We start from the raw sequence: 26,179 nt of genomic DNA on the forward strand, positions 1-26,179 counted from the left end.
AGACCCCGGACTGTTGAACAACTTAAGCTGTACATCAAGTACATTGGTCTCCTCAGTTCCCAAACATTTACTGAGTGTTGTTAACAGGAAAGGCCATGTAACACAGTGGTAAAAATGCCCCTTTGCCAACTTTTTCCTGCCATTGAATTCTAAGTTAATGATTATTCGCAAAAAAAAAACGTTTCTCAGTTTGAACATTAAATATATTGTCTTTGCAGTGTACTCAATTAAATATAAGTTGAAAAGGATTTGCAAATCATTGTATTCTGTTTTTATTTACAAATTACATAACGTGCAAACTTTACTGGTTTGTAAGAGAAAGGCAGCAATATGCTTAAATTATAATAAAAATGTATATTAAAAAAATCAATTAGGACATCATGTTAAAGTCAGACCTAGACTTTAACTTACAGTTTATCCTACTTTATCTTTTCAGACATCTGGTGTCACTCAGCTTTATTTTTTAAATCCACCAAGTCCATCCATCCATTAACTACCGCTTGTCCTTTTCGGGGTCACGGGGGGTGCTGGAGCCTATCTCGGCTGCATTTGGGCGGAAGGCGGAGTACACCCTGGACAAGTCGCCACCTTATCGCAGGGCCAACACAGATTAACACAGTATAAAACAGGGTTCACCAACGCGGTGCCCTCGGGCACCAGGTAGCCCGTAAGGACCAGATGAGTAGCCCGCTGGCCTGTTCTAAAAATAGCTCAAATAGCAATACTTACCAGTGAGCTGCCTCTATTTTTTAAATTGTATTTATTTACTAGCAAGCTGGTCTCGCTTTGCTCGAAATTTGTATTTCTAAGAGAGACAAAACTCAAATAGAATTTGAAAATCCAAGAAAATATTTTAAAGATTTGGTATTCACTTGCCCTGAGGTGGGGCACGATGGCAAGTGCCTGGTGGCCGGGCCTGTTCCCATGGGGCCCGGCCGGGCACAGCCCGAAGAGGCAACGTGGGTCACCCCTCCAATGGGCTCACCACCCATAGCAGGGGCCATAGAGGTCGGGTGCAATGTGAGCTGGGCGACAGCCGAAGGCAGGGCACTTGGCGGCCCGATCCTCGGCTACAGAAGCTAGCTCTTGGGACGTGGAACGTCACGTCACTGGGGGGGAAAGAGCCTGAGCTAGTGCGCGATGTCGAGAAATTCCGGCTGGATATAGTCGGACTCACTTCGACGCACAGCAAGGGCTCTGGAACCACTTCTCTCGAGAGGGATTGGACCCTCTTCCACTCTGGCGTTGCCGGCAGTGAGAGGCGACGGGCTGGGGTGGCAATTCTTGTTTCTCCCCGGCTCAAAGCCTGTACGTTGGAGTTCAACCCGGTGGACGAAAGGGTAGCCTCCCTCCGCCTCCGGGTGGGGGGACGGGTCCTGACTGTTGTTTGTGCTTATGCACCAAACAGCAGTTCCGAGTACCCACCCTTTTTGGGAACACTCGAGGGAGTACTGGAAAGTGCTCCCCCGGGTGATTCCCTTGTCCTACTGGGAGACTTCAACGCTCACGTTGACAACGACAGTGAAACCTGGAGAGGCGTGATTGGGAAGAATGGCCGCCCAGATCTGAACCCGAGTGGTGTTTTGTTATTGGACTTTTGTGCTCGTCACAGTTTGTCCATAACAAACACCATGTTCAAACATAAGGGTGTCCATATGTGCACTTGGCACCAGGACACCCTAGGCCGCAGTTCCATGATCGACTTTGTAGTTGTGTCATCGGATTTGCGGCCTTATGTTTTGGACACACGGGTGAAGAGAGGGGCGGAGCTTTCTACCGATCACCACCTGGTGGTGAGTTGGCTGCGATGGTTGGGGAGGATGCCGGACAGACCTGGGAGGCCCAAACGCATTGTGAGGGCCTGCTGGGAATATCTCGCTGAGTCTCCTGTCAGACAAAGTTTCAATTCCCACCTCCGGAAGAACTTTGAACATGTCACGAGGGAGGTGCTGGACATTGAGTCCGAGTGGACCATGTTCCGCACCTCTATTGTCGAGGCGGCAGATCAGAGCTGTGGCCGCAAGGTAGTTGGTGCCTGTCGGGGCGGCAATCCTAAAACCCCTTGGTGGACACCAGCGGTGAGGGATGCTGTCAAGCTGAAGAAGGAGTCCTATCGGGTCCTTTTGGCTCATAGGATTCCGGAGGAAGTGGACAGGTACCGACAGGCCAAGCGGTGTGCAGCTCCAGCGGTCGCGGAGGCAAAAACTCGGACATGGGAGGAGTTCGGGGAAGCCATGGAAAACGACTTCCGGACGGCTTCGAAGCGATTCTGGACCACCATACACCGCCTCAGGAAGGGGAAGCAGTGCACTATCAACACCGTGTATGGTGCGGATGGTGTTCTGCTGACCTCAACTGCGAATGTTGTGGATAGGTGGAAGGAATACTTCGAAGACCTCCTCAATCCCACCAACACGTCTTCCTATGAGGAAGCAGTGCCTGGGGAATCTGTGGTGGACTCTCTTATTTCTGGGGCTGAGGTCGCTGAGGCAGTTAAAAAGCTCCTCGGTGGCAAGGCCCCAGGGGTGGACGAGATCCGCCCGGAGTTCCTTAAGGCTCTGGATGCTGTGGGGCTGTCTTGGTTGACAAGACTTTGCAGCATTGCGTGGATATCGGGGGCGGTACCTCTGGATTGGCAGACCGAGGTGGTGGTTCCTCTCTTTAAGAAGGGGGAGCGGAGGGTGTGTTCCAACTATCGTGGGATCACACTCCTCAGCCTTCCCGGTAAGGTTTATTCAGGTGTACTGGAGAGGAGGCTACGCCGGATAGTCGAACCTCGGATTCAGGAGGAACAGTGTGGTTTTCGTCCTGGTCGTGGAACTGTGGACCAGCTCTATACTCTCGGCAGGATTCTTGAGGGTGCATGGGAGTTTGCCCAACCAGTCTACATGTGCTTTGTGGACTTGGAGAAGGCATTCGACCGTGTCCCTCGGGAAGTCCTGTGGGGAGTGCTCAGAGAGTATGGGGTATCGGACTGTCTTATTGTGGCGGTCCGTTCTCTGTACGATCAGTGCCAGAGCTTGGTCCGCATTGCCGGCAGTAAGTCGAACACATTTCCAGTGAGGGTTGGACTCCGCCAAGGCTGTCCTTTGTCACCGATTCTGTTCATAACTTTTATGGACAGAATTTCTAGGCGCAGTCAAGGCGTTGAGGGGTTCCGGTTTGGTAACCGCAGGATTAGGTCTCTGCTTTTTGCAGATGATGTGGTCCTGATGGCTTCATCTGACCGGGATCTTCAGTTCTCGCTGGATCGGTTCGCAGCCGAGTGTGAAGCGACCGGAATGAGAATCAGCACCTCCAAGTCCGAGTCCATGGTTCTCGCCCGGAAAAGGGTGGAATGCCATCTCCGGGTTGGGGAGGAGACCCTGCCCCAAGTGGAGGAGTTCAAATACCTAGGAGTCTTGTTCACGAGTGAGGGAAGAGTGGATCGTGAGATCGACAGGCGGATCGGTGCGGCGTCTTCAGTAATGCGGACGTTGTACCGATCCGTTGTGGTGAAGAAGGAGCTGAGCCGGAAGGCAAAGCTCTCAATTTACCGGTCGATCTACGTTCCCATCCTCACCTATGGTCATGAGCTTTGGGTCATGACCGAAAGGATAAGATCACGGGTACAAGCGGCCGAAAGGAGTTTCCTCCGCCGTGTGGCGGGGCTCTCCCTTAGAGATAGGGTGAGAAGCTCTGCCATCCGGGAGAGACTCAAAGTAAAGCTGCTGCTCCTTCACATCGAGAGGAGCCAGATGAGGTGGTTCGGGCATCTGGTCAGGATGCCACCCGAACGCCTCCCTAGGGAGGTGTTTAGGGCACGTCCAACCGGTAGGAGGCCACGGGGAAGACCCAGGACACGTTGGGAAGACTATGTCTCCCGGCTGGCCTGGGAAGACCTCGGGATCCCCCGGGAAGAGCTAGACGAAGTGGCTGGGGAGAGGGAAGTCTGGGTTTCCCTGCTTAGGCTGTTGCCCCCGCGACCCGACCTCGGATAAGCGGAAGATGATGGATGGATGGATGGATGGTATTCACTTGTTTAAATGAATTCATTTCTTTTTTTACTTTGCTTCTTACAACTTTCAGAAAGACAATTTTAGAGAAAAAATACAACCTTAAAAATGATTTTAGAATTTTTAAACACATATACCTTTTTACCTTTTAAATTCCTTCCTCTTCTTTCCTGACAATTTAAATCAATGTTCAAGTATTTTATTTTATTTTATTGTAAAGAATAATAAATACATTTTGATTTAATTCTTCATTTTAGCTTCTGTTTTTTCAACAAATAATATTTGTGAAATATTTCTTCTAACTTTTTATGATTAAAATTCAAAAAAATGATTCTGGCAAATCTAGAAAATCTGTAGAATCAAATGTAAATCTTATTTCAAAGTCTTTTGAATTCCTTTTAACATTTTTGTTCTGGAAAATCTAGAAGAAATAATTATTCGTCTTTGTTAGAAATATAGTTTGGTCCAATTTGCTGTATATTTTAACAAAGTGCAGATTAGATTTTAACCTATTTAAAACATGTCATCAAAATTCTAAAAATAATCTTAATCAGGAAAAATTACTAATGATGTTCCATAAATTATTTTTTAATTTTTTTCAGAAAGATTTGAATTAGCTAGTTTTTCCCTTCATTTTTTTCGGTTAAGTTTTGAATTTTAAAGAGTCGAAATTGAAGATAAACTATGTTTCAAAACTTAATTTTCATTTTTTTTGTGTTTTCTCCTCTTTTAAACCGTTCAATTAAGTATTTTTGTCATCATTTTCATCCATCCATCTTCTTCCGCTTATCCGAGGTCGGGTCGCGGGGGCAACAACCTAAGCAGGGAAACCCAGACTTCCCTTTCCCCAGCCACTTCGTCTAGCTCTTCCCAGGGGATCCCGAGGCGTTCCCAGGCCAGCCGGGAGACATAGTCTTCCCAACGTGTCCTGGGTCTTCCCCGTGGCCTCCTACCGGTTGGACGTGCCCTAAATACCTCCCTAGGGAGGCGTTCGGGTGGCATCCTGACCAGATGCCCGAACCACCTCATCTGGCTCCTCTCCTTTTTCATCATTTATTTTCTACAAAAAACCTTCCGTAGAAGGGAAAAAAATGTACGACAGAATGACAGACAGAAATACTGTTACGCCCATGTGGCATGATGCTGCCGGGTTGATTCCCTCGAGGATGCGTAGAACGATAACTCAGCAAAGGTAATGTTTAAATATTTATTTGAATAACAAAAGGAGCTATGAAACAAAAAAACACTGAAGCTACGCAAAAGGCAAACAAAAGATGCTAGCGTGTGAGCTAGGAAGTACAAACAGACTAACACTTGGCATGAAGGCACAACATGTAAAACAAATAGAATTAGCATGAGAGCTAAGAAATAGCAAGTGGCTTAGCATATGAGCTAGCGAGAAAATACATACAGTCGTAACGTTGCGTGAAAGCAAGCTAGAGTCCCAGAAAGAATAAACAGAAGAGGCTGGCTTATAAAGGGAAGGTGATTAACAGAGAACAGGTGTGCAGGAACCGGGAGTAGCAGCTGAAACTAATAAGTAACCATGGTGATGGACTAAACGGGAAATAAACGGATCAAACGGAGAATGAGAACAAAGATGGAAAAATAAACAATAATATGTGAAGAGCCGAGTCACGGATCGCAACAAATACCTTTTTTTAATATATATATATATTTATCTGTTTCTATATATATTTATTATGAGAAATCATTAAGATGATCAGTGTTTCCACAAAGATAAATGTTATTAATTATTAATAATAACATAGAGTTAAGGTAAATTGAGCAAATTGGCTATTTGTGGCAATTCATTTAAGTGTGTATCAAACTGGTAGCCCTTTGCATTAATCAGTACCCAAGAAGTAGCTCTTGGTTTCAAAAAAGTTGGTGACTCCTGGTGTAAAACATGTGCTATCTTACTAGAATATTCTTTTGTTTTGGGGTATTTTTTATAAAATGTCCCTGGCTATGTTGAAGACAGTTACAATTAGTTCACATTTGTAAAATGTATTTTAAAATCATAAAGGCACTTAAAAATAATTAGGTACTTAAGTACAAATTGTAAACTAGGGATGGGGCGTATCCCATCAAGCAGAGATTTAAAATCTAACGTGCCAACATTTCCAAAACATACATAAATATACAAATACAAATAAAAAATAAATACAATTTTGGCTCTACCAACAAGTAAACTTCATTTGTATTTCATTTTGAAAGAGGTAGTGGTATAGAAGTGTCAAGTAAAGAGAAGAAATCTTCTTTGAAATGAGTAAATTTTGACAGCCTATTTGAAAACCTTAAAGTGGAATATTTGTCAAATTAAAAAAAAAAATTCTGTTAACATACTTACCTCAAGTTGCCTTTTGGGACATACATGTATAATACATCTGTTCATAATACTGCCTGTAATGGTTAATAATATTAAAGCAAACTGAGCTCTAGTATTGAAATATTATCAGTATTGGTCAAATCCAAAATCAGGTAATCAGATCGAAGGTGAACAAATGTGAATCAGTGCATATAAAGTATACTTTTTTGTGGTTTTTTTTATCTGTGACATACACTTTGATAAAATTAAGAGATAATGTAATTCAGTTTGTATTTGTAATATCCATATTTCCTGTGTTTTGTATCTTTTTCATCCTTGTAGAGAAAGAAGTCGGTGAACGTCTTTATGCTTGGACCATCACTGAGGAAGAGCAAGTATTTATTCGGATCCTGAATCCTGAACACATCTTCGCCTTTACTACAGGAAGCCGCAAAGTTCCTGCGATCGGATTTCTTCCTTGTCCTAAACACATTCCAATTGCTCACACATGCTCCAATGAGCTCCAGATTTTTGTAAACCGAAAGAATCCGTCAGATGATGAATTTGACTACCATTGTCTGGTAGCTCTCATGAACGGGGCCATTTTCAGTGCATTATGGCCATTGTTGTCTCAAGGTATTAACAGAACAGCATTTGTTAAATGTACAACACTACTGTTTGACATTACAACTTTCTTGTCCACTGCCTTTATTAGCATGAGTTCAAGAGTTACAGACGTGTCTGAATATTTTCATGCATCCAGGACATTTTATCGGCATTTGATGGATCGCAACCGGACTGCCCAGATTGTGTTTAAGGATGTTTCGTCTCTCATCCGAGCCGACTTCTGCAGTTCATGCTCAAGACTAGATTGGACAGCTTTCTTAGCGTACCTAGTCTTTTATGAGAGACAAAAAGTCTTTAATCACAATCTGAACACTCCAATTGAGATGTGATAAACAGACAGAACTTATAGTAAATCATTTACAATTCATTCATCACAGGGGCTAGCTCTGCTGGTAAAACCTTGGCCACGAGGGCCTCACGGTGTAAGAAACAGTGCGTAACAATCACATCTGGATTTCTTTACCTCACTCTGCTTACAAAGCCTTTGGTGCGCCCGACCATGGCTGCAGCTCCATCAGTGCAGACACTCGTACAGTTTTCCCACTTAAGTCCTCCTTGTTCAAGATATTCCGATGTGACCCAAAAAATGTCCTCTCCCGTTGTCTTTTCTGGCAATGCCTTGGCAAAATACAAACCCCGTTTCCATATGAGTTTGGAAATTGTGTTAGATGTAAATACAAAAGCAATACAATGATATGCCAAATCCTTTTCAACCCATATTCAATTGAATGCACTACAAAAACAAGATATTTGATGTTCAAACTCATGAACCTTTTTTTTTTTTTGTAAATAATAATTAACTTCGAATTTCATGGCTGCAACACATGCCAAAGTAGTTGGGAATGGGCATGTTCCCCACTGTGTTACATGACATTTTCTTTTAACACTCAATAAACGTTTGGGAACTGAGGAAACTAATTGTTGAAGCTTTGAAAGTGGAATTCTTTAACATTCTTGCTTGATGTACAGCTTAAGTTGTTCAACAGTCCTGGGTCTTGTTGTCGTATTTTACGCACCACACATTTTTGATGGGAGACATGTCTGGACTGCCGGCGGGCCAGGAAAGTACCCACACTCTTTTACTACGCAGCCACGCTGTTGTAACACATGACTTGGCATTGTTTTGCTGAAATAAGCAGGGCCGTCCATGATAACGTTGCTTGGATGACAACATATGTTGCTCCAAAACCTGTATGGACCATTCAGCATTAATGGTGCCTTTACAGATGTGTAAGTTACCCATGCCTTGGGCACTAATACACCCTCATATCATCACAGATGCTGGCTTTTGAACTTTGCGCCTATAACAATCCGGATGGTTATTTTCCTCTTTGTTCCGAAGGACACCACATCCACAGTTTCCAATTATAATTTGAAATGTGGACTCGTCAGACCTCAGAACACTTTTCCACTTTGCATCAGTCCACCGTCGATGAGGTCGGCGGTATTCCTGGGTGTTGTTGATAAATGGCTTTCGCTTTGCATAGTAGAGTTTTAACTTGCACTTACAGAAGTAGCGACCAACTGTAGTTACTGACAGTGGTTTTATGAAGTGTTCCTGAGCCCATGTGGTGATATCCTTCATACACTGATGTCGGTTTTTGATGCAGTACCGCTTGAGGGATCAAAGGTCCGTAATATCATCGCTTACGTGCAGTTATTTCTCCAGATTCTCTGAACCTTTTGATGATTTTACGGACCGTAGATGGTAACATATCTAAATTCCTTGCAGTAGCTCATTGAGAAATGTTGTTCTAAAACTGTTTGACAATTTGCTTACAAATTGGTGACCCTCGCCCCATCCTTGTTTGTGAATGACTTAGCATTTCATGGAAGCTGTTTTTATACCCAATCATGGCACCCACCTGTTCCCAATTAGCCTGCACACCTGTGGGATGTTCCAAATAAGTGTTTGATGAGCATTCCTCAACTTTATCAGTATTTATTGCCACCTTTCCCAACTTCTTTGTCACGTGTTGCTGGATCAAATTCTAAAGTTAATGATTATTTGCACAAAAAACATGTTTATCAGTTTTAACATCAACGATAATGTCTTTGTAGCATATTCAACTGAATATATGTTGAAATGTATTTGCAAAATATTGTATTCTGTTTATATTTACATCTAACACAATTTCCCAACTCATGTGGAAACAGGGTTTGTAAGAAGTTTTCTATGATTGTGTCTCCATCCGAGAGGGTTTACAGTAATAACCATTTCTTGCAACTCCTGTTGGTTAAGTGGGCAAAATAAGTAAGGCACATGATATGTTGAGACTGGGTGCACTGTTCTTTCCTGAGTTGCAGCCTCAGGATAGTTGAATAACAGAAGTTGTCTGTCCAGTGGGACAATCTGAAGTTTCCTTCATGTGTGATTGATCCTGGGAATGTACACGAAATGAAGACAAAATAAATCTGACTCATTGTCAACATCCAAGATTCCAATTGATTGCAACTCATAGAAAATAGGTGCAAACACGTTACTACAGTTTCTGTTCAAGTCCCCTTTGATTTATTTGGTTTGCTGATTATGTACAAAGCTTCCAGTCAACATGGACGTTTCACCTCTGCACGTTCTTATGTCCTCCCAAATCTGTATATTTTCCCCTCCATGATCAGTTCTGGTATGAATTGGCCAGCCAAGCTCAATCATTGCTGTACTAAAGAGATCCCTGACAGTCTCTGCCCTATTGTTGTTGGCAGATAGTAGGAAAGCTACAAATAGAGAGACCCGAAAATAAATTGTTACAGTAAACTAAACGGGATGTAAAGAAGGCATGAATAATGATCTCAGCATCGCTGGTGGACAAAATTGGACAGATTTTAGCGACATTACGGAGATGAAAGAAGGCTATTTTAGTCACACTCTTAAAGGCCTACTGAAATGAGATTTTCTTATTTAAACGGGGATAGCAGGTCCATTCTATGTCATACTTGATCATTTCGCGATATTGCCATATTTTTGCTGAAAGGATTTAGTAGAGAACATCCACGATAAAGTTCGCAACTGGAGAAAAGCCCTGCCTCTACCGGAAGTCGCAGAATATGACGTCACATGTTGAGGGCTCCTCATATATTCACATTGATTTTAATGGGAGCCTCCAACAAAAACAGCTTTTCAGACCCAGAAAATGACATTTTCCCCATTAATTTGAGCGAGGATGAAAGATTCGTGTTTGAGGATATTGAAAGCGACGGACTGGAAAAAATAAAATAAAAAAAACAAGTAAAAAAAAAACACAATTGCAATCGTGTTTCATTGAGACGGATTCATATGTTTTAAGAGACATTTACTAGGATAATTCTGGGAAATCCCTTATCTTTCTATTGTGTTGCTAGTGTTTTAGTGAGTTTAACAGTACCTGATATTCGGAAGTGTACGTCCACGGCCGGGTGTTGACGCGTAGTGTCTCAGGGAAGTCGACGGCAGCTATACGGACGACACAAGCTCAGCTGATATCCGGTAAGTGGCGACTTTTTAACCACAATTTTCTCACCGAAACCTGCTGGTTGACATGTAGTGGGTATCCATGTCCGCTGTGATCCATACTAAAGTTTCACCTCCGTGAATTTTAAACAAGGAATCACCGTGTGTTTGTGTGGCTAAAGGCTAAAGCTTCCCAACTCCATCTTTGTACTTTGACTTCTCCAATATAAATTGAACAAATTGCAAAAGATTCAGCAACACAGATGTCCAAAATACTGTGTAATTATGCCTTTAAAGCAGACGACATTTAGCTGTGTGTGTGTGCACCGCTCATAATCATAACAGCCCGTGACATCATGCGTACACGTCATCATTACGCGACGTCTTTAAGAAAAAAGTCCCGGGAAATTAAAAATTGCAATTTAGTAAACCTATAAGGCCGTATTGGCATGTGTTGCAATGTTAATATTTCATCATTGATATATGAACTATCAGACTGCGTGGTGGGTAGTAGTGGGTTTCAGTAGGCCTTTAATGTGTGACTCAAACAAGAGAGTTTGGTTGAAGATAAAACCCAGATTCTTCACCGAGTTGCTTTGTGTAATTGTTTGGTTGTTGAATGTCAAGTGTTGTAGGACCCATAATCAGCATTTCTGTTTTGTTAGCGTTAAAGAAGGAAAAAGTTGCTGGACATCCATTGTTGGATTTCATGTAGACACGCCTCCAGATGACTACAATCTGGTGTGTTGGCCAGCTTTACAGTTGTGTGTCATCAGCATAACAGTGAAATCTAACACCGTATTTGCGGATAATGTCACCTTGCGGCAGCATATAGATGCTGAAGCGTTCAGGGCCAAGAACTGAACCCTATAAAACTTGGCACGTTACCTAAACATACTCTGAGGTCACGTTGTTATGGAAGACGCACTGCTTCCTGTCAGTAAGATAGGACAACAACATCATGATGTCATTTCCACTTCTTTTTCCAGTAACAACAGCACAGCGGATTACACTACGGTAGGGGTGTAATGGTACATGTATTTGTATTGAACCGTTTCGGTACGGGGGTTCCGGTTTGGTGCAGAGGAGTACCGAACGAGTTCCACACGAACATATGAAGTAGCCGCAAGTCTTAACAAGCTCCTCCGCTCCGTTCTGCCTCTGTCTGTACACGGCACCCTGCATTGTCCCGCCCCCACGACCATCTGATTGGTTACAACCGTAGCAGTAACAAGCCAATCAGCAGTGCGTATTCAGAGCGTATGTAGTCAGTGCTTCAGCGTCGAGCAGATAGGCGTTTAGCAGGTGAGCAGCGGTCTCTCCCCAAGGTTAACACTTCCAAGTCAACTACTTTCTAAACATCACTTTTATCGTAACGTTAGCTCATTTTGCGGTGTGTGTGTGTGTGTGTGTGTGTGTGTGTGTGTGCGTGTGTGTGTGTTGATTGAGGTGTGTTGAAGCAGCAAAAAAGGACATTATGTTAAATGAAGAGTTTCTGTCTCTGATAGTGTATATAATAATGTAAGTGCATCATAAAGCCGACATGAACTCCTATTGCTATTGTACTATTTTTCAGCTATAGTTACATTAATCATTAGTAATGTGGCAGCCTAGTTTTGAATGGCAGGGTCCCTGCTATCACATGTTGATACAAATATAAGATTTACATAATAAAAAATGAACTACAGGCTTCTCCAATGCTGTAATAAATTAAGCATGATGAGTTGACTTGAAACTGTTTAATGTTGCACTTTTTTATGTAGAAGAAAAGTTGTGTCTTTTTATTTCGTCCAAGCATCAACTTGAGGCAGCTTAATGTGGATTAAGGTGGGCAAAATTATTATAGTGTTCCCAATGTTAAAAGGATATAACCATTGTTTACAAATTTGGTAAATAAATAACCAACAAATGTATATTTTGTTGTTTTCTTACCGTACCGAAAATAAACCGAACCGTGACCTCTTAACCGAGGTAAGTACCGAACCAAAATTTGTGTATACCGTTACAACCCTACACTCCGGGAGCAGTCACCTTTTTACTTTGTATCGTCTACAAATGCCATGGTGTTCATGTAATCATGAAAGACATGAACATCCATCCATCCATTTTCTACCGCTTGTCCCTTTTGGGGTGGCGGGGGGTCGCTAGAGCCAATCTCAGCTGCATTCGGGCGGAAGGCGGGGTACACCCTGGACAAGTCGCCACCTCATCGCAGGGCCAACACGGATAGACAGACAACATTCACACTCACATTCACACACAAGGGCCAATTTAGTGTTGCCAATCACATTGAGTGCAAAAACAAAATGCTGAAAAGGTAAAGGCAAAGGCGGAAATGACACCCACTGTGAAACTGATGTTCTCCATGCATCCAGACGTCGGCTAAACACAACAGTGACACCAAGTGGAATAAAAATATATTCTTCATTGCCAAACATGTATTTACCTATTTCTTATTCATTCTTAATTAGTTTATTTCTGTTTTTTTTTTAAATCTTATTTAGTGTTAAAAAATAAAGACATGTGGGGGGGAATTTTTTTTTTTAATCAAAGCTTTTCTTGTGGAAGACATGATGCGCCCCTGCCTCACCCAGATTCTGCCTCCTAAGCCCCCCAGGCAATTTGATTTTGAGACCCCTGCTTTAGAGCAAGTGTCTTTTTGCAGGAACTTCATATACTGGTGCAGAGCTCTGATTTTCTCTCCAAAATTATTCTTACCAAAATGTCATTCTGGGATTGACATCGATTTAGCTTTGGCGAATAGCAACACTTATAACTTGTTTATTTCAACAAATCCGTACTTTATGCAAGACAGAGCTCAAGTTAGAGGTGTCAATGGTATAGTTTGTTATATTATTTGATGTGCGGATCAATAGTAAAATATCAATACCACTGATATTAGTTCTTCATGCTCTGATATCGATTCTCAAATCAAAATATGAATATTTTTGATACTTTAGTTCCGGAGTTTCCAAAGTGCGACCCAGGGACCATTTGTGGCCAGCAGCTGGAATTATGAAAGCCCTCATGTTTTCTGGTGGAAAAAAACAACAGTAAAAATGTAAGAAAAAAGAGACCAAAAAGATGTAATGTAATGTAAAAATGGCTGAACATTTTATACAAAATGTTTACAAAATTAATACAGAAAGTTTGCAAGTGACATTTTCATTTCTTTTTCTGTTTTGAAAAAATATGAAAATGCTAAGAACAGACATTAAATCTCAAAACTTAGTGTCAGCATTGTGTTATAAGTGACAAATTGTATTAATAGTATTTGTTTAAATCAAAATGCCAGCCTTTTCTCCTTACATTGGGTCTTTTCGCTTGTTTTTTGTATGTTTGCTGTTGATTTTTTTTTGTTTGTTTTTTGTTGTGGGCCAACAAAACTCGAGCTTTGGTTCGTACATGACTCCTTGGGACACATTGTAATAACTGATGATAGTACACTTTGTCACCTATTAGACAAGGCTGACACTAAGTTTCGTCTTAATTATATGTAATATGTTTATTGGTAATAAATGTCTGTTTTCAGAATTCAATCTTCTTTATTTTAGCAAATCATCAAAATAACCTCTATATATGTTGATAACACATTCAGTGCAGAATAAAGCCATCATTTGTTTCGATTTGATTTTGTTTGAAGGCTCTCTCCCATGAGTAGCAACACTTGAGGTACTTTTTCAAAATGTTACCGGACATATTAGGAATATTTGTACAAAGTATTGGATTGGTATTGCCGATAACAGTCCAACTATTACTCGGTATCGAAGATTAAAATAAAAATCAGTGGTATTGCACATCACCAGTTTATTTCTGGGGATCTTGGTAACAGTGGTTGCACAACAGCCACACAAACAACAACAAAATAACAGAATACATGAAGTTATATTTAACAAGAAGCAAGAAGAGACCAGGAAGGTGCTTGTTGCAACCAGAAACCATGCCCAACAACGGGGAATGGGGTGACAGTAACTTGTGGAGTTTGATAGGGGTTTCATGTCTGGGCAGATACACCAGTTGAAACAAAGTTCTCAAATGGCCTAAATTGGTTACACTTACTATATATTTATTATATTTAAAGATTGTTCTTGATTTTTGTGTCTTCCTTTTAAATTCTGAACATGGCAGATTTTAAACATTAACAAAGACTCTAGACCAGCGGTGTCCAACTTTTATCCATCTTAAAGTTACTTTGACAAACAGAAAAGAGAGGTGAACTATTTGTGTTGTATTTACATGACTGGCAACATTTCAATTGTACTTTATTGACAAAACAGATCTCCACTCAAACCGTATAGTTATTGTCTTCATGCTTATTTGCACTAATGTATCATTAAATAAGAATATAATGTAGTAATTGAACAGCAATTGGGTTGCACATATGATTGGCAACACTAAATTGGCCCTAGTGTGTGAATGGGAATGGGAATGTTGTCTGTCTAGCTGTGTTGGCCCTGCAATGAGGTGGCGACTTGTCCAGGGTGTACGCCGCCTTCCGCCTGAATGCAGCTGAAATAAGCTCCAGCACCCCCCGCAACCCTAAAAAAAGGGACACGCGGTAGGAAATGGATGGATGGATGGATATCAGCTGCTGCAGGTGTGTGCTTTTCATGATAAAACCATTTTCAAAAATAATAGTCCAAAGTCGTATACAAACCCCATTTCCATATGAGTTGGGAAATTGTGTCAGATGTAAATATTAACATTTTTTTTGTTGTTGCAAATAATCATTAACTTTAGAATTTGATGCCAGTAACACGTGACAAAGAAGTTGGGAAAGGTGGCAATAAATACTAATAAAGTTGAGGAATGCTCATCTAACACTTATTTGGAACATCCCACAGGTGTGCAAGCTAATTGGGAATAGGTGGGTGCCATGATTGGGTAAACAAGCAGCTTCCGTGAAATGCTAAGTAATTTTACAAACAAGGATGGGGCGAGGGTCACCACTTTGTAAGCAAATTGTCGAACAGTTTTAGAACAACATTTCTCAACGAGCTATTGCAAGGAATTTAGGGATTTTACCATCTACGGTCCGTAAAATCATCAAAAGGTTCAGAGAATCTGGAGAAATCACTGCACGTAAGCGATGATATTACGGACCTTTGATCCCTCAGGCGGTACTCCATCAAAAACCAACATTAGTGTGTAAAGGATATCACCACATGGGCACAGGAACACTTCATAAAACCACTTTCAGTAACTACAGTTGGTCGCTAAATCTGTAAGTGCAAGTCAAACTCTACTATGCAAAGCAAAATCCATTTATCAACAACACCCAGGAACGCCGTTGGCTTCGCTGGGCCCGAGCTCATCTAAGATGGACTGATGCAAAGTGGAAAAGTGTTCTGTGGTCTGACGAGTCCACATTTCAAATTATAATTGGAAACTGTAGCCGTGGTGTCCTCCAGAACAAGGACGAAAACAACCATTTGGATTGTTATAGGCGCAAAGTTCAAAAGCCAGCATCTGTGATGGTATGGGGGTGTATTAGTGCCCAAGGCATGGGTAACTTACACATCTGTGAAGGTACTATTAATGCTGAATGGTCCATACAGGTTTTGGAGCAACATATGTATGTTGCCATCCAAGCAACGTTATCATAGACGCCCCTGCTTATTTCAGCAAAACAATGCCAAGCCACGTAAAAGAGTAGTAAAAGAGTGCGGGTACTTTCCCGGCCCGCCTGCAGTCCAGACATGTCTCCCATCGAAAATGTGTGGCGCATTATGAAGCGTAATATACGACAGCGGAGACTCCGGACCGTTGAATGACTAAAGCTCTACATAAAACAAGAATGGGAAATAATTCTACTTTCAAAGCTTCAACAATTCGTTTCCTCAGTTCCCAAACGTTTATTGAGTGTTTTTAAAAGAAAAGGTGATGTAACACAGTGGTGAACATGCACTTTCCCAACTACTTTGGCACATGTTGCAGCCACGACATTCTAAGTTAATTATTATTTGCAAAAAAAAACAAATTTTATGAGTTTGAAAATCAAATATGTTGTCTTTGTAGTGTATTCAATTGAATATGGGTTGAAAAGGATTTGTTAATTATTGTATTCAGTTTATATTTACATCTAACACAATTTTCCAACTGATATGGAAACGATGTTTGTACTTACTAAATTATTTTAATTTTCTCGACATTACACACACAACATGAAAAGTTGTCAAAAGTAAACTGATATTTTCTTTTAGACAGAATACACAATCATGATGAAACAGACATGCTATTAAAACTGCATTAGTACTTTATTTGTAGTCGTTGAATGATTATACCAGCAGCAATTAATGCTTTGTGCATATAGATGCACTTGTTTTACATACATTAATTTGTATGTGATTTAGTAATTTAGTAACAATTAATAATAATTAATACTGTTGACAAGAAAAGTTATTCTGTAACTTTTTTCTCATGGTAATACTAAATCAGTCTAAATAGCAGAAATATCAATTTCGGTGCGAAACTCAAGTGTGGGATCTGTCATTTTTCTCTTGTAATCTTCGTCAAAGTGTTCATTCTGATTCACAGTGAAATGGTTCTTCCAGTCACCAACTTTTCCTGCATGAAGTCACAAAAAAAATCAGCAAATTGATTTTATTTCAATTTCTGACTGCATAAGTATTTTTTCGTACGATTACCTTTTCGCATGAAGTGTGAAATTTTGAAATCCATAACTGAAATCGTGGAGTGGTTGGCCATTTTGTTATTTTTCATGTTATCAAATTGCACTGTGTCAATGATGCTTTTCTTGTACTCGTCTGAAGGAGACAAACCAACAAAGCTGCAGATTTTTTCTAGTTCACGTCCAGTGTCCTGCAAAAACATTGGTCATATAATAAATCCAGCTGTTGCTGTGGAAACACAAGCAATGGCAGTTGCAAAAACAACTGCAGTACCTCGATCAGATCTTCATAGAACATGTAGTGGAGCTTTGAGTAAGTCTGCTTCTTCTTCCACCAGCCGTTTACATGATCATACCAGGATCCAAACACCACTGACCACAAGCAAACAAATGCATTATAAGACTATGGAAGAGATGAATAATTGTATTTCATAATGTACCTACTCTTTCCTTGCATAAATCTCTGGAGGAAGCTGCTCCATTTTCCGGGTTCTGGTTCCGCCATGTTCATGCGGTCAAAGTGGAAATATGACACGACACTGTCTTTGGCATTACGAGCCAAATAAACAATCTACATCAAAAAAAGAAATATTTGTATCCATACATACTTTTTTATACATAGATGTTATAATTTTCATGCATGCTTAGCATTTCTCTGGGAAATGTAAATTTTTTTATTAAGAGCCCTATTCTCCAATGTGCTCAAATGAAAAAAGCTGCGCAATTGCACGGATTGTGGCTGTGTGGCATTCTTCCCCTTAACTTGAGTCTGTCAATGCACGCTTTTATCCAAAATGTGCATTCAATGACCGGCGTTCCCTGTCAAATCTGGCCTTCTGCGTATTCTCCCATCAAGCTATGTACTTTTGTTCTTACGAATAAGTCCAGCGCCCCTGGATATTAAACCATTATATTGCACTTGGATGCAGTGCACACCGCACATAATTATAAGACTTTCAGAGGTATTAAATCTATTCTGATCGCTTTAATTGAGACACCTGAAAACATCCATTGAGATTAGGGTAGAAGTACCATATTGTCACTTTGAACTAACAATCAAAAATCTATATGCACATCTTTCTTTCAGGAGTGCGACCACACGCTTATATCAGCCGTGTATGGTACATCCTGATATTAACGGACGTTCAATGCATCCAATTTTATCTGGACTGTGATCATGGAAGTATGTGAATATTTAATAGAAAACACACATATAATGTATCATCTATCCATTCCATTAATTTTTTTGCCAGTTAATGTCAAACTGTCAGCTGCCACTCTCGTCACACAAAAACACACATAGGACACAGTTGTCCATGCACGCCCCTTTGACGCGACACATCTTAACTGACATTTGTACAAAACAGAACTCTTAACATACAATACTATACCATACCAACTTGAAGAAAATTAACATTGAGGTGGTTATAATAAGTAAATAACGTTCCATCTACGGCAGGTATGTCAAATTCATTGTAGCTCAGGAGCCGCATGGAGGAAAATCCATTCCCAGGTGGGCCCTAATGGTAAATCATGGCATGATAACTTTAAAATAAACTCCAGGTTGTTTTCTTTGTTTTACTTTGCCCCAAAATAGAACAAGCACATTCTGAAAACGTACAAATCACAAATAATCCTCCGGACAAAACACTTCAGGTTTTTTGAAAATTCTGAGGAAATTGGTGCAGCTTGAAAAACACAATGAGCTGAGACTTCTTCTCGGTGTATCTACAAAGCCAGGATTAAACTTTAAATCACAGTCTTTCTGGGATTTAACAAAAACACAACATGTAATCTCTTTGAGGTATCGAATACCTCCTTTGTCATGTCCACATATCAATCCAGTGCTAACTCAACAAACCTTAAAAAAACGGAGGTAAAAACTATTCAAAAGGGTTAAGTTTAATTTTGTCGTGTTTGAGAGGGACATTTTGGGGGAATACGGGTGTCAAATAACGATGTGTTCGAAGCAAAAGACAAAAAACAGTAGGTTTTAAGTTTGATGTGGGTCGAGGAGGATAAGTCACAGTCACCCTTTACTGTGTACCTCCTGCTTGGCCCCAGTATTAACCGTTTGCTTGCCTAACAGAATTTCTATTATGACATCTAGTGGACACATTTACAACAGGAGTTTATTTTGTAAAAAAAAACAACAAACAGCTCATTGTTTATACTTGGCAAACATTACATGGGCCGGATAAACCTGATGCTGCCAGCGGGCCTTACGTTTGACACCCCTGATCCATGGCATTATATTGAGTCTAGGAGAAGACCCTATTGCAGTGTGCATGTACTGCAAACACACACTACATCAACATGATGACACATGTACACAAGGCAAGGGAGTAGGTTTGATTTTGAGATTGGTGGGGACACAAAAGTGCTCCAAGGCAGCACTCTGAAAGTTTACTTTTTTTTTTTTTACATTAGCAATCATAATTTCACGTCATACAGATGTTATAGGGTAAAGCAACTAAAATGAAAGCAAAGGAGACAACTTGGAAGAGTTCTCATCTTTACTCTTTAGTGTAGGGGTGTAGTGCAACTGTGCATCATACTGTCAATTAACATAGCCTACTGTCCATCAACAACATCAGAAATACATTCATGCAATACAACATTGTAAATAAACATAAATGAACTGTAATAATCTTTTCTCCAACTTGTGTTTAAATCACTCACAATTTTTCCCTTCATCTACTTCTTTCTACTGCTGCTTTTGTACTGTAAATATGTTTGTCACTAATAGTGAAATACAAGCAGATTAGTGTCCACTGGTTGTTCCTATTTGAAAGAGCCAAACACATGCCTCCGCCGGTCTGTCACAGAAAGGAACTGCTGGCCAAAAATATGTTGATGCATGACAGATACATTAACGACAATGACCATAGAGCTTGATGGTACAGTTACTGCCTGTGCAAAAAGGCTTTTACTAAATATGAATATTACTTTATATTAATGAACTATATTTTAGCATTGTAAAAATCACATAATCATCTAGTATTTTCAAACCGTTGCTCACTTCTACACAAATACATGAAACTAAAAAATAATTTCAAAAATAAAACGGACAGATGAAATCCGGCGATCTGATTGGCGGTTAACCGTGGTTTAAATATTCTAAAGCCTTATCACAGCGTAGGCTATCACTCCGCCTCAGGCACGCATGACTGCTATGAATGGAAGTTGTTGTCATGTATCCATGACAACAGACTGTTGCAGTCCATAGTAAAAGACAGCTGATGTTTTTACGATGTTAGAAAACGGACTAAAGTAGTTGAATTCACATGTTTACGGTTAACTTTCACTCCTGGGGAGGGTTAACAATGGTAAAGGGCACTGAGCATTGACTTTCACCTGAAAAAAAGCGGAGGAAAAGACGAGATGCAGTGCTAATTTGGAGCTAACGTCTGGATAGGTGGGACTATTTTTTCCACAGTGAGGCTATTTTATTGTATAATATGTGTTTCTGGTTGAATAAAACTACAATAAATTGATTGAGTATTTCTATTTCATAATGCCTTTATTTGTAACCGTTTTATAAAACCAATATATCACTCCAGTCCATGGTATATGCTCATTATAGCACTCTAAGGGGTGTGACTGGAGTGATATATTCTTGAATTATTCAATATTGTTGAGCCTCTATACACCCTTGAAGTAACTCACAGTTTGACTCCTAAAGAAGTCTCTTATATCCAGTTTTCTTTTCATTGACATCCTTCAAAACCTACAGCACACACGCACGCAAACAGACACAAACACAATGTAAATCACAGCACTGATATTAAAATCCATCTAGCTACCGTGCGCCAGGGACAAAAAATGCCGAACATGTTGACAACTTCCAACTTAAACTTCCTTACATCTTACACTTACTTACAACTTCCAACTTACACTTACTTACAACTTACACTTACTTACAACTTCCAACTTACACTTACTTACAACTTACACTTACTTACAACTTCCAACTTACACTTACTTACAACTTACACTTACTTACAACTTCCAACTTACACTTACTTACAACTTACACTTACTTACAACTTACAACTTACACTTACTTACAAGTTACAACTTACAACTTACACCGAGTTGCACTGCCTCTAGTCCGCTCGCTAGCAACTAGCATGTAGGCTAGCTTTTACAAGCAGAAGGAGTGACAGCGGGGACAGCCAATCACACGTAAGTTAGCCTGAAAGCGGCAACCAATCAGGGAGCGAAATTTTGGTTGGAGGCGGGACTTCTAGCAGAGACCGACCTTTAACCCTTTCTGTGCCATAATCATTGACTAAACATTACGGGCAGCGCTTGTATTGATAGTGACTACACAGTAGCGGCTGGATATTGGTAGGGACGTGTCCCTAGCGTCCCTACCCAATTCTACGCCCTTGACACATGGCAAGAACTGCCTGTATTGATACAGCCTTTTTAAATTATAAAGTACGGTATTATCTTTTTCATAAATTTCGAGGACATTCACAAATGTTAGTGTAACTCCATGTTTCATGGGTTTCACACAGCCAAGGGAGAAAGGAATCATGGCATAGTCCGCCTCAATATTAATGAGCCCACCTTAATTTAAGACTCAAGCACTCAGGTCTAACTTACTTCAGTAAGTACGCAAGCTAGATGGGAGAAGACAAATAAGACAAACGTGCATAACTTCAAACGCGTTGAAAAAAACACGGGAGAATATGGCCCAAAGTAAACAACAGGTATACGCTACCCTGCAGTTTTGCTCCCAAAAGGACTTTGGCACAAACTGAACTGGAAAATGAGTTTTGATGAGTCGAGGAGAAGTGACAAGCTTGTCTAGCAGCTCTGTACCTGTGTGAGGATGCATAGGGGAAGGTAAACCATGTAAAACTTCAAAATGGGATCACATAAAAAAAACACAAATTAAGTAGTCAAAGATGACTGTAGACAAAAAGATCATGTGATCACAATACCCTTATTTTCTGTACCACTTATAATTTAGATAACACATTGAGCTGGATTCCATCCCAGGGGACTTCAAGGAAGACGAAGAGTACACATTGGATAAGGGCTGGGCGATATATCGATATAGTCAATAAATCATGGGTTTGTCTCTGTGCGATATAGAAAATTACTATATCGTGATATTCGAGTATGCGTTCTCACACAGTTGCTTTTAGCTGCAGGCATTACACTACAGCAGGGGTGTCAAACTCAAATACAGAGTGGGCCAAAATTTAAAACTGAACAAAGCCGCGGGCCAAGGTTGTACAAATTAACCTTTTAATAGAGACCCAAACAAGTTTTGCATTGAATATTGAACAAGCAAGGCTTATATATGTAGTGACATGCATAATCGAGTTTCAAATAATGATAATAATAATTTAAAAATATTAATGTCATATCAAATACAATTTAAATAAACATTGAATGCCTCTTTTGTATTTTCAGCCTTCTGAGGCAAATATCAAAACAAACATTTTCCACAGGCTAATAATACATTTGGAAATAAAATAACAATAATGAATGAATCAAACATTCAAGCCTTGAAGGAGCAAGAGAAAGTGTGTGAATAAAACGTTAATTATGTCTCAGTGTGCTACACTGATTTGATTTAACACTGAATATGGAACAAAAAACCAACTTTCACAAAACAAACGAAAAAACATCAATGGTATGTTAAATACAATTTAAATAAAAAATGTAATGCCTCTTTTCTATTTGCAGCCTTCTGAGGTAAATATCAACATTAACTTTTTCCACAAGCTAAAATATTTGAAAATACAGTAACAATGAAGTGGGCGGGGTTGAAATGGGGGAGGGTAGCGGGGGGTGTATATCGTAGCATCCCGAAAGAGTTAGTGCTGCAAGGGGGTCTGGCTATTTTTTCTGTTCAGTTTATGTTGTGTTACGGTGCGGATGTTCTCCCGAAAGGTGTTGTCATTCTTGTTTGGTGTGGGTTCACAGTGTGGCGCATATTTGCAACACTGTTAAAGTTGTTTGTACGGCCACCCTTAGTGTGACCTGTATGGCTGTTGACCAAGTATGCTTGTATTCCCTTGTGTGTGTGTGTGTGTGTGCAAGCCACTTATATTATGTGACTTGGCCGGCACGCTGTTTGTATGGAGGAAAAGCGGATGTGACGACTGTTTGTAGAGGACGCTAAAGGCAGTGCCTTTAAGGCACACGCCCAGTGTTGTTGTCCGGGTGGGAATCAAGAGAAATTCGGTTTCCCCGGGAGATTTTCGGGAGGGGCACTGAACTTCGGGAGTCTCCCGGGAAAATCAGGAGGGTTGGCAAGTGTGAGTATTAGCGATGAATGCGATGTTACGGCAGCACCGCCGCTGTATAATACCGATGGGCCAGCTCTAATGTTAATTTAATATTGCCTTGAGGGCCAAATTAAATTACACGGCGGGCCATATATGGCCCGCGGGCCAGAGTTTGACACCCATGCACTACAGTCTCTTCTCACTCTATCTTGTCTTTAATTCTCAAGGAGACGTAAACCAAGTCCACCTTCTTACACACGTCACATACTGTCGCGTGTGCAACGTCACACGCTTCCACAGAGCAGAGACGTAGCAACATGGTAAAGTTAGCTGTGATGCTAACGGTGAGGTGCGGGTGGTAATACGAGAGAAAGAAGGTGTGAATCTGGTAAAAAATGGAGGAAGAATTATTTACCAAGAAAAACGAAACGGGACCCGTCGTCCGGCAGTGGTTTGGCTTCAAGCGGGAATATATTCAACATTTATGCGGCAAAAGCGTTGCAATAAAAAGTAGCAGCGCTGCTGATATAGCGATCACTTGAAAAGTCACCCGCTAAAGAATGAAGAGTGCTTGAAACTCTGCATAAAGATCTCCGACCGGTGCCACACCAACAAAATGCCGAAGCAACTAATTCCAGATCAACACTCTATGAAAAAAAAACTCAACAACTGAAGGAGATAACGTTCGCAGGAACCTATTATGCAGCTAATTTTTATTTGACAGTAATTGACATATCTTGTGTGACATCATGCACAAAAGTGCACTTTAATTGTTTTAAACTATTGTAGTGGCGTTCTGTACAAAAAGTACACTTTAATTTAGTGTTGTTTTGATATGGCATCTTAGTGATATTATTCACAAAAGTGCACTTTTAGCTTGTTTTAAAATGTATCTGACAATCTTGCACTTTCTGTTTTGAAAATTACATGAATGTTTGTGCCACTGCTTATAACTGTTTAATAAATTCTGTTTTGGTCAATTGACTTAGTTGTGATTTCCCTCTCTGCATGAAAGTTTAAAATGAGCATGTATGAATGCAGTATGAACAAGAATGTTTTAATGTAGACATATAGAATCATCATACTCGTGTTGTTACATGTATCAAGTGTTCATTCAAGGCTAAAGCAAAATATTGAGATACAGTGGGGCAAAAAAGTATTTAGTCAGCCACCGATTGTGCAACTTCTCCCACTTAAAATGATGACAGAGGTCTTTCATTTTCATCATAGGTACACTTCAACTGTGAGAGACAGAATCTGCCCAAAAAAATCCAGGAATCCACATTGTAGGAATTTTAAAGAATTTATTTGTAAATTATGGTGGAGAATAAGTATTTGGTCAACCATTCAAAGCAATGCTTCACAGTAGGTGTGGTGTTCTTGGGATGCAACTCAGTATTCTTCTTCCTCCAAACACGACAAGTTGTTTCCATGTTAAGGAAAGAATGAATGGGGCCATGTATCGTGAGATTTTGAGCCAAAACCTCCTTCCATCAGTGAGAGCTTTGAATGGTTGACCAAATACTTATTTTCCACCATTATTTACAAATTAATTATTTAAAATTCCTACAATGTGACTTCCTGGATTTTTTTTTCACATTATGTCTCACACCGTTGAAGTGTACCTCTGATGAAAATTACAGACCTCTGTCATCACTTTAAGTGGGAGAACTTGCACAATCGGTGGCTGACTAAATACTTTTTTGCCCCACTGTACATATCGTGTATCATGACATGGCCTAAAAATATTGAGACATTAATAAAAGGCCATATCGCCCAGCCCTTCTTTGGATTGGTCATTAGTCAATAGCACGGAACACATTAGACAAACAATCACACAGAATGTGTGGACAATTATGTTTAGGTTTTTTAGACTAGGTGTAGAAAAAGGCTGACATACCCTGAGAAAACCAACTCAAGCATGTGGAGAACATGCAAACTCCACACAGAGATACTGCATAAAAATAGGATTTTACTGGTTCAACCTTTAGGCACAGACGGGACCGACATCTCCAAGAAAGGCACTCTGTCATAGATTGAGATGGATGTCTGGCGCTCTGAAGAAGTTTGACCAAAATGAAGGAGATCAAGGATGCAAGACACCCATGTTGTTCCTAGAGGATAAACAAACAGAGAACAGCTCATCTCGAAGACTTTCTATGGTATGTAAACATGTTTAGGCTCATACAAGCTTGTGTTTGTGAGTTGACCTGCTTTGGGATATGTTGCAATGAGTATGTCATCCGGCCTGGCCTGAAAGTTTTGAACATTGTCCCAGTTGTCTGTGAAATAGCGGGTCATTGAGACTCCGTGGAAATCAAACAGCTCTGCTCGGAAAGATGAATCCATCTTTGAAAAAAATAAATATCTTGCATTTGGAATGGAAAAAGCAAGCAGAAAATAAACGGTAAACCTGTATTTGACAGTTCACGTTGCAACATTGTACAAACTCATGAGTAAGGTGTCAGGGTAGACGTACCTTAATTGCTGCAGAAGCTTTTGATATATTCCAAAATGTTATCTCCACTCCAACCAAAACCTCCCCAGTTGAGTCATCTATTTTCCTCCTTTCGTTTCTGCTCACATATAAGGGCGGACCCTAAAAAGGGAAGTTATTGTCCAACCCCTTCCAGCTGCATAGATTTCACAAAAAATTTAAAACACATGTAATTTTTTCTTGTTAGAGTACCAAAGGAGAGTTTCTGCAGTAACCTAGCATTCGTATTTGCATTTTATCTAAGATGTGCAGTTAGGTTGAGGAAAATGCAAATGAAACGGAGTAAGAGGTGCACATTCCTCTGCATTGTAAGGAGTCTTGAGGAATTTCCAAAAACACTTCCTGTGGCTGTTCAGTGGAAGCTAAGAGGGAGGAAGACCACACAAAACACAAACTGGACAGCATTTTGTGTCCAGCCTAAAAGCTTACATACACTT

At 40.4% G+C, this 26,179-nt stretch overlaps 1 protein-coding gene across 1 annotated transcript; it reads right to left on the reverse strand.

The window, feature by feature from the left end:
- Window positions 1-16,598: 16,598 nt before the first annotated feature.
- Window positions 16,599-25,881, reverse strand: LOC133554940 (cytosolic sulfotransferase 2-like). The gene is made up of 8 exons (XM_061904255.1): window positions 25,725-25,881; window positions 25,456-25,594; window positions 25,231-25,359; window positions 21,724-21,824; window positions 17,436-17,562; window positions 17,266-17,363; window positions 17,008-17,182; window positions 16,599-16,927 (listed from the first exon to the last, which is right to left on the reverse strand). Exons 2-8 carry the CDS (start codon window positions 25,592-25,594, stop codon window positions 16,800-16,802), a joined length of 897 nt encoding a protein of 298 aa, XP_061760239.1. The 5' UTR covers window positions 25,725-25,881; the 3' UTR covers window positions 16,599-16,799.
- Between the last annotated feature and the right edge of the window lie 298 nt (window positions 25,882-26,179).

Source organism: Nerophis ophidion, linkage group LG06, assembly GCF_033978795.1.
Source record: "Nerophis ophidion isolate RoL-2023_Sa linkage group LG06, RoL_Noph_v1.0, whole genome shotgun sequence".
Taxonomy (NCBI): domain Eukaryota; kingdom Metazoa; phylum Chordata; class Actinopteri; order Syngnathiformes; family Syngnathidae; genus Nerophis; species Nerophis ophidion.